The sequence below is a fragment of the Platalea leucorodia genome (assembly GCF_965183815.1).
Source record: "Platalea leucorodia genome assembly, chromosome: 3".
Lineage (NCBI taxonomy): Eukaryota > Metazoa > Chordata > Aves > Pelecaniformes > Threskiornithidae > Platalea > Platalea leucorodia.
Genome location: NC_138825.1, coordinates 48904011 through 48920117, shown reverse-complemented (window position 1 = coordinate 48920117; position 16107 = coordinate 48904011). Strand labels below are relative to the sequence as shown.

The following is a 16107-nucleotide window of genomic DNA, read 5'->3' as shown; positions in this document are numbered from 1 at the left end:
CCAAAAAGGTAGAAGAGTAGGGGCCAAAAAAGAAAGTGTAGGCACAGAGCAGTAACAATAATGGAAGAGGACAAGGGGGATGCAGAGTCAGGTATCAGATTAATCAGGGACCAGGCTGGTTGCCAGATACTGCATTAGTGAGCATTGCTCAGAGATTTCCCTTTCACTCTTTTCTTGGCTGATTGAAGTGGTTGTCCATCAGGTATCTGAATCCAGCCCACGCCATCAAAGCAGCTTCTATTCCTGCCATTCTTTAGGGAAAAAAAAGTGCCTGTAGCTCTCCCTTGTCCGTGAAACAGCACTGTACCTTCTTGCAGCAGCCAAAATTTGATGGGCCAGTGGGCAGTTTCATTAGATGATGTGGAAATAAATTAAGAACTCAAAGGAAAAAAAAGATATTTTTTTTTTGCGTTCTGCCTGGTAATTAAGGTCAGAATACTTAGGTATTTTTCTTAGGGGCAGTCTGGCCTGGACCTAGGACATAGATACCATTTAATACTTTTAAAAAGAGTTGTTCCAAAAATTTGGATTAGTATATTTTAATTAGACATTTTAGTATGCTACTCAGTAAATGTCATTTTGAGAATGAGGAGAATTTCAAAGGAAGATGAGCAGTTATATAAAATATGAAAGAACCTAGATTCGGTGAACAGGTATGTATGTGGAAATGCACGTATGTAGACACAAGTCATATTACTAAGTGTTTTTAACTGAGGATTAAAACTTTCTCTGAAATGTTACACACTAAATTCTGCAGCTTCAAGCTACTTTAGGAGAATGAGAAAGTAAAATTGTGAGATTGTGTCAAGCTGAGTGAAAAGCCACCATGCATCGATAGTGGGACTGTAAGAAAAAAGAACAGATTCAGCAGCAGATACTCCCATGCCTCCCAGTCTTACATAAAAGATATTGCTAGTAGTGTTGCATAAGTCTATGTTTGTTAGAAGTACAAATAGCACAGAGTTTCTTCTTACCAGCTGGACTAACAAAGTGGCTTTAAGTAAACGCAGAAAGCATAGAGGAACCAGAATATTCCAGTAGCAGGTGGGGATTCAGTCTTTTTCCTAATCTATTTGAAGCTGTTCCAGCCCAATTCCTTTCCTTCTGGAAACCCTATCAGTTCTTCACTCTTGTTCAAAATGTTAGCTGTTCATGGTTAGCCCTTCTTATGTAAACTAACATTTTTTTTGGAGAGGATACAGTAGCACATGGCTTTAGAGCTGCAGTAGTAACTAACTACAATTCCTGCCTTGCTGTGATTTTGAAATTGCTTCTCTGGTTTTTCCCAACATGAATTGTGTCAGATGTCAGAATCTGTCATATTGTTTATGGCTTTTTGATTTGATAGGTGAGAGGAGACTTTGGTTTTGGTTTTGTGTTTTTTTGTTTTTTTCAAATTTATTTTTTATTATGTAGTACTTTATAGCAATTTCCCACAGTTTTCTCCTTCTTCAGTTTTCCTCCCTTTAGAATGGGCTTTGGAATAGATAATAATTTTTTAGTTTGATGTCATCCCCAGGAGAATAAAGATGTGCTACTTTCTTTGAAGTAAGTGGAAAATAGACAGGTGAATTTGCATTGCCCCTTCTGAATGAAAAACAAGCTTATTCCCTGAATAGAAGAAGGTACAAGTTTAATTTGGACTACAAAATTGGAAATAAATTAGTTCAAAATCAAATTAACCTTGGCTGGTTTTATTCTCTCCCTGTTTGTTCTTTAGGTATGAACAACCTAAGTGTGACAATGGTGCCAGAGCTCACCCAACCAAAACAAAGGATTTGTACAAAGGACGCCAGCTTCAAGGTCAGTGAAACAGATAGAGTTGGTTTCATGCGTTCCAGTGCTTTGTTTATTCACTGCAATAAATTAGAAAGCAATTTCTTACCCTATATCAAAACAAAGTATCTTTTAGATATTGCCATATTGATTTGCCACTGACTGAAGTCTTTGACTTTGGAACAGTGTATGTAAATATGGGTCCTGGGATGTTGTCAGAGAACGTAAGGTTCATTTTTCTCAGTAGTTTAAAGGCAGTCACATTTACTTACTGGAATTATTCCTTGCTGTTGCCATACCAGAGAAGTCAGCAAATATGTCCAGAATAATTTGACCTGTACTTCATAATCCTTGTTCTGGCAAAATCCATGTGAAATTGGCCTCTGTCTTCAAATCAATCTAAAAAATGTATCTTCTACTTACTTTTTTCCAAGAGTACCCTTGTCAGTTTACCTTAGAATAATATTATTTTATTCTTCTCTGTTGTAGGAACAAACCTGGGTGTTTATTAGATTTATCATTTTTTCACACTTAAACATATGAGAGATCTTATCTCCGGACAGTTGAGCTACACAGAAGTCAGTAGACTTGCTTCATTTTTGAAATGGCCTTTTAATACGTTTGAATAACTTGAGGTGTAGCAGGTTTAGTGATACTGCACATGTTATGAGGGAATTAAGAATTACTGTCAGCTATTGTAAAGAATGAGAATCAAGCAAATAATGTGGGCAGATTTTTTGTGTCATGAAAAATATTTCAGTTTAGCCACCCAGAGAAACATCTAGACAATAATTCTGAACTAAACATGCCCATCAGTGTTGAAATGCATATTGAATGAAGCACACATTAAAACTCTGTCATGAAACAAATTTAATTACAAGGTATAATAAAAAAAAAGTAAGAAATATGATTGTTATGTTATTATATCATATATAATTATATGTTGTGTTCTACATAGAAATAAGTCAATCATAGGATTAAGTGTAAGCTGTCCAGTTACTGTGGCTGTAAAAATGGCAAGTGTGACCCAAAAACATATCTAGCCAGGCATGATGGGACAGACTGACAGGAACAGGACAGACAAGGCAGACAAGGAAACATTCATGACGTTTTAGATAGCTCTGTTATTTTTTCTGGATTTTATCTAGACCTATGAGTACAATTCTGGTCATCTGTGTTCAGGAAAATTGGTACACGGGATAAGTTAGGTAGCAGTAATGTATCAGGGAAAGCAGCTACTTTCCAAGAGAAAGCAGCTAGCATTTCCTTCATTTAGACAAGCAAGACAAGGTCCAGAGGTGATATTGTACCTCTGAGACCATGAGGAAGAGAAACTGTTTTCCTCCGTGACAATTTTGGCAGAAGAAACATAAGTATGAACTACCCTGAATGAATTTCACCTGGGAGCTGTAAAGTGATTTCCAGCTATTAAAGCAGTGAGGCAACAAGGACTAGTAATGTGGCAGAAAATCTGGTTAGTTTTTTAGGTAGATCTTGATTACTTTATGAAAGAGACAGTGGGAGACAGGGTTGAATAAGTGAGGTACTCACTCTGCATTATGGCTTATCACGTAAGATACTGAACATGTATACATGCTAAGAGATGAAAAGGTGATTTATACTAAAAATTCACCTTGGAGCATGAATTTCACAGCTCTTACCAAATTGTCTCAACTTCTCTTCCTTCACGAAAAAGGGATGGAGCATGCTTGACTTGCAGTTTTGCTGTTTAGCTGCTCACAGAGTTCAGCAAGAACAATATGTGCCACATAAATCCTCACATATATGAAACTTAGTGGTAAATACACCTCTGTTGACAGTCAGATTGATGATGTTTATCCATCATTTCGTTAGTCAGTGCTTGCTTACTGAAGTTACTTACTGCTATTATAACTTCAGGGAAGTTAGCAGGTATTTCAGGGATAATTTGGGACATATTTTACAAACCTTACTCCATGAAAGTCAATGGAAAGTTGGCCATCTTCAACAATTTATTTCAAATAGCACTTGCATAGTTACAGACTTGGATAATTACTTGATTTCGTGTGTGTTTTTTCTGAGTGGAAAGAACTTGCACTCAGAAGAGAGTATAGCAGAGCAGAAGCTGAAGAAACAAGTTTTTGCACTAAAAGACATCACTTGCTGGTCACGTCTACCTTTTGCTAGAAATTTTGAAGAAGCATCTGCTAACTGGAATCTTAGAGGGAGGATGGGCAGGTGAAGGGCTTTAAGTTTTCTATTTCTTATCCAAATTGGTAGTGCTTTTTTACAGTACAGCAATTAAGATTTATCCAAAGTCAAGATACTTTGCCACTGAAACAATTAATAAGAACTTTCCATGCTGTAAATCCCTACCTGGTAAATTAATTTTCATGGTTAGGCAATGGTCTTTTGATTTTGTCTTTCTACTTTATGGTATTTTGCATTATGTGAGCTTTAGTCCAACAACCCACTGAAGCAACGTGAGCTCATATTTATCACAAATTATTATATATGACATGGATTTGCTCTCCCATATCTTACATTGCTTAATCTTCAACTTCTAAATACTTTATATTATTTTAAGATAAAGCAAATACCAAAGTTTCCTAACATTTCATAAATACCTATGGGTATGCTAGAAAAACCTTTCTCTTCTACTCTGCAGCAGCATGGATTAAGTAAGTACATGCCTATAGAAGAGGGGGAAGAGGTTGCTTCACAGTTGCAGTTGTGTTTATTTTTCTTTCTCTCCCTTAAGGCTTTCTCTTTTCTCTCTCTTAACTAGTCTATTAAATGCTCAAGTCCTCAACTGCCAAATTTCTCTCTTATCAGACAAACATTGTATCAAGTAAAAACGACATGAGTTTTTTGAAAAAAGGAGGCTGAAAAAGAATCTTGCACAGGTGTGGCTAGTTGTTATAAAGTAACAGGTAAAGTTGCACAAATGGCTAATACAAATCAAGTTCTTAGTAGAAATGAACCATTGTTACTCAAAGTTTCTCTATTGTAAGCAGTGTTGCAAAGGCATGTTTGCATTTGTGTTGTCTAAATTTAAATACTGCATCTGATTGCTGAGTGATGCCAGGACTGAATAAAAAATGTAGGTTAATTATGTACTTACTTTCGAGGAATAATACGTTTTTGAATGGATGGGTTTGCTTGATTTGCAACTTACACAAAAATGCAGTAGCCCTGGGTGAAACTGCTGTGACTGCCTACCATGTAAAACCAGGAAGATTTTAAAACAATTACTTTACTGCTATGAATGATCTTCAACAGGATAAACCCCACTGGTACATCCTCAGGTGGATTAAATTGGTATAGTTCTGCAGGTATGCTGATTTATACCACCTGAAAATTTGAACCCATTACAAGTTAAGCCAAATACTTTTAAAAATAATTTGCAAATGAATCAAGATGCAGTTTTTGGCAAACACTCATATCTTGTTAAGGCAAAATTGTAGAAGGTAAGGGCCCCTTGGAATCTATTGCAAAATTCCCACTGGTTTAAACCGAGCTAAGAATATCCTCACATCCTAAGGGTAACTTATTATAAAGCATCTGAAATTGAAGACTAATCTAATGTTTGTAAGAACGACCTAAGTCACCTGCATCTGTTAGCTTGGACTGGAAGTTATGTAATAATAATCCTTCCCATTAGATTTCTAGTCCTTTTTTTAAAGCCAAAGCATTTTTCTGAGGTCACTTGTGGTTTTGATCCTTCTCAGAAACTAGTTATTCTGAGATAATGAAAATGAACCCAAAAAAGAGTCTAGAGAATGTCACACACTGGGGAAACAGAAGGGTTTTTTACTTTTCTCACGGTCAGAGTTTTCAAACATTCGTATTTTGACCTTTTGTTCTCCTCTATATTATACAGTAAAATGAAAGCCCTGTGATGAACAGAGATATTCTGTAATAGACGCTGTAAAGCGTCTTGAATGGTTTATTTCAGACTTTTGGATAACTGGCGTGTTAAACAGAAATTCAGTTTTCTACACAAGCTGGTCAAGAGCATTTAAAAGGGTATAGCACGAAGGCTAGTTAAGCTAAACCTATAGCATGATGAAATGACGTGTGGGTGCCCCTCTATTTTCCTAAAATCATGAGTGGCAATAGGTCAAATTCAGCAAGGCTGAAGAATTATCAGTTCCTAGAACTGTATTTTTTCAGGCTGGGTCTATGGCTGAAGGTATTTTCAGGCATTATATGTATTGATTGTTTTTTAACAATCAGTAAAATATTTTCCAGCACACACCCTCAATAGATGTATATTTGTTTATAAATTACATAGATGTACTACTGTACTAATATACTAAGTACATTGTAAAACATACCCAAATATAGAAATTAAAAAAGGATGAAATAAACACAATTTTTTTTTTTTAATTTTATTTATTAATAGTACAAAATATTTTCTTCTTGCATTCCAATTGATTGTCTTGGCCTGCTCTGGGCTATGTGCACCCCACTTTGGAGACCAGTGCCTTAGACAATGGATAAGCTACCTGTTCATAAAGCCAGACTTGTCTCTGCTCTAAGCAACCCGGAAGAAAGGGACTCGGATATGTAAGACAGCAAGACGTGATAGCACACTGAGACAGTGCCAGACCACTCAGCTAATTTGCCTCAAGGGCAAATCTTTTTCTTATTTAAAAAGTATGCATCGAATGCAAGGCTCTGTTTTAGGCTCCACTGTGCGTGAGGGCTGAATAAACTTTGGATAATCCTTCATATAGTTTAAGATTTTTGTATTCTTACTTAACCTGGGAATTTATCTGTTTTTCCTATAATATAATTTTCATTACCAAGACCTGAAATTTGAAAAGTAAGTAAGTGGAAAAATTTGAAAAGTATTATGGGAAATGTGATTTCATTCACGCAACATTCTTTAATTAGGATAACCCTTATCTTTTGTGGAGAGAAAAAAAAAAAAAAAGAATTCCAAATGAGTAAAAGGCACACAAGCTTGAGAGAGGGACACAATATCAATCTGGATTTTCAGACTTTGCTGGGTTTCTATGGTTTTCGTGGCTTTAAGTCAGACTACTAATTTTGTTTACATTTCATTTTGGTTTGTTTAAGTTTCTCCTTTTCTTTAGCACAGTATGTTTTTTGAAATTCCTGTAGTTGTGATACTTCCTCTCATACAAAAGGATAATTTGGGAGGGGAGACTGTAGTTTGGAAATGACAGTGCCTTATAAACTGTAACAGTAATATAATCTACTGACTTGAATGAATGTGCAGATTCAGTAAGTCCATCTACTAAAAGTCCTGAAAGTCTCCCTTTTTTGTTTTCTCAAAATAGCATAGCTCTTCACTGTTGAATATTTCCTTTTCCTGAGATGCTGATCTCAATTAACCCAGCTGGAATCCGGTAGAATGCATCAATTGCATTGAAGTTACTGTAGATTTCTACTGGTGAAATAAGGTCAGCATTTCACTCTTATTTTTGTCCTTCCTGACAATCCTGCAGCTCTCTGAAAAGCCTCACTTCAGAAGCTTCTCATTACAATTTTCAATCCTAGAGCATTTCTCCAAAAAGATGAATATTTCGGGGTTTCGATAGCACTGAGTTAATAAGCATCTGAAAGGTTTCCATTTTGAATGTCTAGGGTTTATTCAGTGAAACAAGAAAGAGCCAAATTAGAAAAACTGGCATCTTTGCTCAGCCTCTATGAGACAGATTTCGAATTCTCAGTTTGGGCAAGAGTAGAGACCACTGCCCCTTCCTCCTCCGAACCCAAAACCACAAACCAGTGCTTTCAGTCCAGGGCCTAAGCTCTGCTGATCGCTGTGCTGGTACTGTGATGGTCTACAGTTTAAGTCAAGCTAAGAATGTTAAAATATTACTTAATTGAAATGCCTTAATGCATGTCCCTTATATAGTCAATCAACTTACTTAATAACAAAAAAAATTCCCTTAAAACTCTTCCTTAAATATGGTTATGTTGAACTACAGGTTGCTTTCTGATTTCACATCCTGCTAGTGACTCTGTTCTCAGCTGTTGTTTTGTCCTATGGATCTTCATAAGCTTAGTTTAACCTTGGCAGTTAATATTTTCTCCTGAAAATCATGCATGAGAGCTGTTTAAGTCATTTGTTTATTTCACATTTGTGTTACTTATGAGAAACAAAAGTATTCTAGCTGCCCAATTTTCTTCCTATTGTAATGGCTTTACTTACTGTGTTTCTGATGGGATAATCCAGCACTGACCCTGAACAGTTTAAATTTTGTGGAGCAAAACTCATGATTTAAGTTATGGGTGAATTATGTGTGGATAAGTACAGTTTGCTTTTGGTTGTTGGCAGTGCATCTTCTTTTTCCAAAGTCAAAGAGAAATAATTGGAAATGCTCAAACCACAATGATGCAAGACCCACAGCCAAACAGCCATCATATAAAGTGTCTCACTTCAAAGGCATCTTTAAAAAAAAGAAAGTGATAGAGGCTTAACTGCTTTTCCTTTTGAGGTATGTTCCATTATACTTCTACAGTTGCTCCACTTCTGACCGTGGGCACATCAGATTTCATAAGGTGCCAGACTATTTCTCGGCTAAAACGCTGAGGTACCACCACTCATCTGCCTCATCTTGCTTACTGTAGTTTCACACTTTTCTTCGTTTCCTCTGTGTAGTCCGGTACCGACACTGAGTAGAAACTAATCTTACCGTACTACCTATTCTTAAACATTTGAATGACTAAAACTTCGCTTGTTTTTAAAGGTATCAGTTAAGTAATTGAGTATTTATGATCATAATGCAGATTATATACATGAGCTTCTCATGAGCTTCAAATTGTTAGGTCAATTGGCATGTAACTTTCTTCACTGAGCTGTGATTTAAAAGAATTATATTTTTATGATGTAACCAGCTTTTTGGCTGCATGAGCTAATACTTAAAATATCCTTTTCTGCTATTGAATCCTAAAGCTCCAAGTTGTCAAACAACCATTTGAAGTTGCTGGCTGTTTTGAATGAGCCTGTAGCTATTGTCCTGAGCCCTGTACTGCTTTATTTACCAAGAGATACTTGGCAAAAAGGCTCTACGTGGAGCAGACCTGCCTGGTTAAGTGTTTGAACTATGACCAGGAAATGTTGGTGCAAAGCCGGTGTGAACCTTCACGGCAGCGATGGCAGAACTGAATGGCAAGGATGAAGGAGGGGACCTGCCTGGAGCCTGGCATGGCCTGCAGGGAGGATGGGAGAGGGGAGGCTCAACAGCGAAGTGCAGGGGGGTGCTGGAGGGCCAGGCTCACTCCTCCTCAGCCCGGTAGTGCTGGGGGAGGCAGGGGAATGGCTTCTTCCCCTTCCAAAGCAGTACCTATCTCCTCTAATGTATGGGGCTGCAGGCAGAAGCCGACTTTTCAGCCCTCTGCTGGAAAGTGCTGTCCTGAGCACCTGGATGCCTTTCCAGTACTGTAGGCTTGGTGTAAGTTAGTAACAGCTTGGTGAAGACCTCTTTCCACATGTTACAGTCCACTGCAATTACCCTGTGCTGGCAGCCTGAGTCAGTGGCGGTGGGGGATGCTGACCGGCCAAAGATGTGGGTATCAGAGAGGAGATCTGCATGTCGGCAGCGCAGTAAGGTTAATGCAACGCCAGCGCACATGGTGGGTGGGAAGAGGGGGCCGCATGCAGCACACAGGCTGGTATCGCAAGCGCTGGCTCAGTCAGGGTGCCCACACTGTAACACAAGAGGTTATGCGAGTACTGAGTAGTGGTGGCCTGGCGAGGACGTTGGGCTATGGCAGTACTTCTCACGACGACGTAGGTCTGCTGGTCAAACCTCTGTATAAAGAGGGAGGTCTGCAGCAGTAAGTCCTGAGGCTGCTACCATGGCTTCAGAGCAGCTGAACCTCCAAAGAGGACTCTGTCTCCTTAACCTACAGCAGTTTGCTTGGGATTTTGGATTTAGTAGCTTCAATATTATTACCCTATTGTCTGGCTACATGATTATATTGTAGTCTCCCAGCGGGCAGTTTTGCTCCAGAGGAAGGAAGGCCTGCAAGATATTTTTCAAGGCTCTGCAGATCACATTTATTTCCTGCACACCCTCCTCTGTCCATCTCCCCATCCTGTCTTTAATTACTAATGGTCTGGCCACAGTTCTTCGTGTTGCTTTATTTTTGCCTCAATTTGCAGTAATTTCTTAACAAAACAATATCTTCCCCCCACCCCAAAGCAGAAATATTAATATCCGAAACAAAAAAAATGCTCAAGCACATAACTTAAGAGCTGCTGTAACTTCCAGTTATGTGTGAATTTGTTTAAAAAAATTACAATGAAAGCATTTGAGCTACTAGTAAAGCACCAGTGAAAGACACAGCTGTGTCACAGCTAGCAAAAGAGAAAAGCTGGCTAATTAAAGGTGATGTTACTGGCTCAGCAATAGCATTTCATTCATTGCACTATTTAATATTAACCTATAATTTTATGTTTATTTTAAAAGGCTACATTAGGACCAATAAACACTGACTTCATTTGCTTCTCAGCATTAAAAAAAGTGCTGGAGGCTGTGCCAAAGAATATAAATTCGGTTTCTCACCTCACTTGTTGCTGTCCTCCCTTTCCAGCCAAATCCCTTGTTAAGTACAGCAGCCTCGCCTGCTGTGCTGCTCTGTACCATTGGGTCCTGCTCTCAGTGGGAGATGAGAAAGTCCCTGCAGTGGGACACCTCCAGGGGACACATGACAGAAAGGCATGTTCTCCTGTGGCTGGCTGGCTTCCCGGGAGGTTGCCACCCAGCAGCTGTACAGTCACTGTCTCTGCACCAGCACTCTCCAAATAAGTTTCTGGTTGTGTATTTTTGTCTTCTGGGCAAAAGAATGATTAAGTGAGAGACTGCTTCCCCCCAGAAATGCCTTTGCTAAGTCTGAGTGCACAGAAAAGTTTCACTGACCCTCATGAAGCTGTGTTGGTTTACGCTCATCGATGATGTAAATACATAGACAAATGCTACCCCCTGCACTTGATGATTTTGCCACAGATTCTGATAAAGATGGACCCTTTTCTTCCATCTTTACTAGGGAAATGATTACTTTGGAGTGAATGTATATATACATACATACACACACACACACATATATATATTTAAAAAATACACATATTTGTTTTCCCCTCAGTGAGAAGTAATAAACTGTGAAGCCTGTTTCACCATAAAATTTCAGTAAAGCTGAAAAAAAGACATTTCAGAAAGATATTTTAATTCCTACTTTTATTTTATCTATCCATTTTGATCCATACATTTAATCCATAATTTAATACATAGTGTTCTAAATCCAGCAATGAAAAAGCTGTGGATGAACACATATGTTTTTCTTTTTCTTTTAAAAAACTGAACAGCATCATGGATAACAATCTCATTATCATGAGCATTATTAACTCATGGAACTGATTTAGAGAGGGTTAATATTTTTTTTTGTCTTTTACCAAAAATTTTCTAACCTCTCTATAAATCTGTGCTTATATTTAACAGCTCTGTACCTCCACATGGTGTAATTTTGCTTGGATATCTCTGAGCTGCTTCTAGGAAGGATCCCACCCATTAACAATCATCAAAACAGTGAACCTCCTACCTAAAAGCAAATGCTGTCTTGCAAGTCAGTGAAAGTTTGGGCAGACTTTGTAATGCCATGGCAGATTAGCCTGTAACAAGAAGATATACTACACAGCCCTCCTGGATGAAACTCAGAGTGCGTTACTAGTCAAACCACACTCAGCAGAGTAGGAAAATCTATTGTAGGCTTGTAGTCATCACACCAAAGAGGGGGAAAAAATGCTCAAGGCATTCATTCTTACCCATTCAAGGAAATAGTCATTTTTGTAATGTTTAAAAGTAGAATAGAGATTTTGATATATAAATATTCAGTGAGTTCAGATCCTTATGCTAGAATTATGTCTCTGTGTCCCATTGGTATCTGTTTTAGGTTGAGTCTTTTTCTGGGAGTGCCTGTCTCCATTGACTGTAGAGGGAGCAAGAATGACTGACATCAGTAGCTGAATATATTTTGATAGCTTTTTTTGAAGCAGTGAGATACAGCCTGGCTTTGTCTCTGCCGTGGTCAATGGTACTCAGCTGAGATTGGGTCATGCAGCAACATTTTTTCTTGCACTGTTCCACTCTGAAGTGCTTTTAGCAGGGAAATAAGTCTGACAATACTAATAAGGTATGAGAGCATCTGTTTGAAAAATGGCATTTTTTCAGATACTCCTTTATCTTACTTAAGACAAGCATTTGGAATATTACCTGCACTGTGGATATCGGGTCAGTGGGAGGGGGAGAGGAATGACTAATGGCCCCCTGAAACCAATTTGGTGTAATGAAATCTTAAATTTCATTCTCCTTAAACCAGCACTTCATGTAGACTGCTCGGCCCTGCTTACTGATGACAAGCCCCGAGCCTCTGTGCATGGACTAATACTCTGTACTTCGAGAGATTTCTGTTGGTCAGCATTCAGCTGCTCAAAAGCACGTAGTGTTTAGCTCTCCCTGGGGATAAACAGAGATGCTCTAGAATTGAGAGCTGTGAGCCCTTCCTTTCTACTGATCATTATGTTTACTCTCCTTTTATCTTTATTCTTTTTTTTCTAATACCAAGAAGAAGGAAATGAATTTACGTAAAATGTTTTGATGCAGAGATTAGCCTAATCAAGAAATCCAAAAGAAAGTGCAAAACAGTGCATGTTGAACATCTCTTTTTCATTTAGCAAGGGCCCTGTGGAAAATATATGTGAGTATTAAGAAAATCAAGATACTTGCTTTCAAAAGAAGTCTCAAGTTTACAATGAAAATACTTCAGACCCTTTTAAAATGGCTGTTTATAAGTACATGACTATAGATACTGAGGTATTGTCTGTGCCCGGTATAAGATTCTAGCATAAGTAGGGTGAAACTTTGATCACATTGGAACCTAAAAGGGATTAAAATATTTGCCCTCATTGAACAAACTTTGATGCTGTATTCCTAAAGCTACTAAGCTTCAAGAAATGCATTTAAAAAAATCTTGAAATAATTTCTGGTACAGTGAAGACATGGGAGAGGTATCTCATAATAACTTGGGGCAACTGGATTGCAGTTCTTGGGTGAGGAGTAGAAAAAACAACATAAGAGAGGGGAAGATTGATGTAGAATAAGCTCAGTGTTTTCTGCCAGAATGCCTGCAATCATTATCATCTCGCAAGCTGAAAGATGGCAGGAAAAACTCATATGACTTAATTGAAAAAGGTGAAAACCTTTTAGTCTGCCAGGGCTGTAACCATAATGAAAAACGACACCTGAAACTTATCATGACAGCAAGTGGGAGTCGCATAAGACACTATTTCCTCTAAGACGCATGGTATGGGCATCTCACTTTCCATTTGATAGAGTATAAACTGAATAAAAACATGCCATTGATTTGTACGGCTGTTCCCTGCAAAACGGCTATCTTGCTTTGTTGTGTTTTCATACTTGGACACAGGTTCTCCTTGATTATCTGGCAGGAACAGCTCTCATGTTGAATTTATGGACAGAAAAATATAAATATTTCAATTTCTGAATAAACGTATATCTGCAGCTATATTTTCAAGAGGGAACAACAATGGTTAGGCATTTATTCTTTGCATTTAATCGCTTGGAGAAGTGTTCCAGTTTTCAAATAAAACGAGCACTTACGTGCCAGTGAGTTCAGTGGGATTTTCAGTTCCCAGCAACTTTGAAAATACCCTGGACTGATAATGAACCACTCTAGTAATTTTTGTTTTGTATCAAACAGTGACGTTTTGCAATCCAAGCAGAGTTATGAGGTTAGGGCTTGTGAAAAATTAAGCCAATGCAAGACTTCCCACTTCCTAACATTTTGAGTAATTTAATGTATAATAGAGAAATAACAGCAGTTTTGGCTGCTGAGTAATGACTGAAAGTGTCAAGCAATGAGTTTAGCTCACTTGTCAAGGAAAATGAAAAAGATGATAAAGTCAAAATTGTTGATACTCTGATCTCACATCAGTAGGTATATTTTTCTGAAGAAAATATTTAGATTTTAGCCTGCTGCATTAATCTTTCTGTTCACTTACTTTTGAGAAAAAGGCTATCTCTGGATAATCAGAGAGTATATTCGATGCTCATGTTTTCTAGATACTGGCATGGCTTACCTGAGAAGACCAGTGGAACTGGTCACCGGTATAAAAGACACAATCAGTGTTGCATGCTTTCACTGAGGTTGACTTTATTTTAGAAAGTTAAATACCAGTATTAAGCAGAGTTTCCAGCTGAGGCTCAAAGGTGATGCCAGGTTATGTCCTCCTAGTCATGCAGGAGTCTGGGATCCCAGTGTTCTGGGCACTGTGCAAACACAGAATAACAAGATGATCCCTGCCAAATTTACAGTCTAGCTGATTGCAAAGCCAGTTGGACAATGGGTGGACAGATGCCATCAACTGAAGAGGCAGTGAAAGTTCCTGCCAATTCCTCAAAGTGCTTCAGTCTGCCAACATGTGTCACCTCCGTTTCACACTGGCTGAGCTTAAGCCAGCTGGCTTTCCTCCAGGTCTCTTTTTGCATCAGGTATTTAGACAGCGGAGAATGCATTTCTCTGGGCTCAGTGAAGAGATGTAGAACAAATATTCTTGTTCACAAAGATGACAGTGTATACAAGACTATCTCAATGGTTTTCAAATACATGATATTACTCCTCGCGCTCAAGGCAACTTGTAGGCCTCCACAACTGAAAGCCCTTGAGGAGGAAATGAAGTTACTCCATACAAACATCTGGGAATTCTTTCAAAGGATTCAGAATGCTTCACAAGATTCAGAAATTTGCTTCTCTATAGCTCAGCAGGAGTACTACTGTTCATAGATTCCTGATGTTAGCATATGGCAAAAATCCATGAATAATTTTGGGAAATATTCACAAATTTTGCCCTTTACACTTGTGAAGTTCTTGAATTTGTTTGCTGTCTATAAATGTCTTCTGGTAAAGCCTCTTGCTCTGTGAGTCATCCACAAGCAATTAATTGTAAATATTCCTAAAATACAATTCATGACCTGCTGAACCATAATCCTGCAAACACTTACTCACATTCTTCTTGTGATTAGACCCATTGAAATCAAAGGAACCTTTACATGCGGTTGTAAAGTTAAGCCCAGGCATAAGTATTTGTAGGACGAAGGTTTAGGTTGGTTCCATAACCCTTGATATTCTATGTGCTATGTAGTATCTGATTGCTAAATGAAATGCAGGCACTCAGAACCTGTGGAAAGTCAGGGTTTTTCAGTCCCAGGCTACTACTCCTATTCCCTAACTGGAGTGTTACAGAATCCATCCTTAGGAGTTTGAATTTTGTGTTCTTTGAGTACATAATCCAGATTTGCTGGTAGCAATCAAACTTGAAATTAGCTTTGGAACACAGTTAAATGCAAAACAAAGGTTATTGAATCAAATTCATTTAAGAATCAGAGTGAATATTCATCAGCTTTTTTATGACTTATTCATCACTACAGACCCTTCTGTGCTGTGAATTTTATAACGGGGAGAAGTACCGATACGCAAAGAGTTCCTAGGTTTTGTAGGCATCCGCAGTTATAACAGAAAATGTTTACTAGACCTGGTCAGATTTGTTCACAGAAAATAAACCTGGAGTTTGAAAAATTTAGCTAGCTCTCTGCAAAATCTAGGCATAGCTATTGACTGGCATATTCAACTATGTAGTTAGCTGTATTATATATATTATATATCTGGTGGTAAAAAGAATATACTACATTTTGGATTTAACACATAAATTGCATTTGGCACTCACTTCTACAATCTCACTTGCCATTATTCCTATGTGTCTTTCATTTTCAACATTTCAAGCAGGAAGGCATCATAAAAATCTCCATTAGTTGTGCGTGTATGTATGCATCTAAATAAACACCAGTGACTAAAAGGAGTTCCTCCTTCATGTATGCTGGAGATTTCCATCCACTTAATTTCAGTTCAGAGAATTAATATTTAAATGGTCATGAAACGAGATCTCTGAACTACTGAAAAGAGAAGATTCCTGGTTTTCCATTAAGATATGTAGCACATATTTCCACCCTTGGAAATTTTTCAATATATCTGGTACTTGATCCATTAGGCTTTGAATGCAGAAAGTCAATTTTAAGTTATTTAGAGAAGTATTTTATTAGTTAGGATTTTTATCTCCCTCTGAGATCTGTATAGCTGAATTCACAGTATCAAAGAAAGAGCTGGAAGGATATAAACAATAGTCCTAATAAAATGTTTTAAAACTCTCTAAAATATTTATACAAGAGAGTTTTGGATCCTTTTTTTCCTCAAATAACATATGCTTGTACATGGTTTGTGAAGGTGCATTGGTTTCTACTG

At 37.9% G+C, this 16107-nt stretch overlaps 1 protein-coding gene across 4 annotated transcripts in view; it reads left to right on the top strand.

The window, feature by feature from the left end:
• SMOC2 (SPARC related modular calcium binding 2) overlaps positions 1-16107 on the top strand; it is a gene marked incomplete at its 3' end in the record, with an annotated part of 147526 nt that overhangs the window by 107318 nt on the left and 24101 nt on the right. For all 4 annotated transcript variants that reach the window (XM_082305895.1, XM_082305894.1, XM_082305893.1 and 1 more), the window contains exon 9: positions 1721-1803. In XM_082305895.1, the coding sequence (XP_082162021.1) occupies positions 1721-1803 (83 nt within the window). The remainder of the gene's footprint in view (positions 1-1720; positions 1804-16107) is intronic.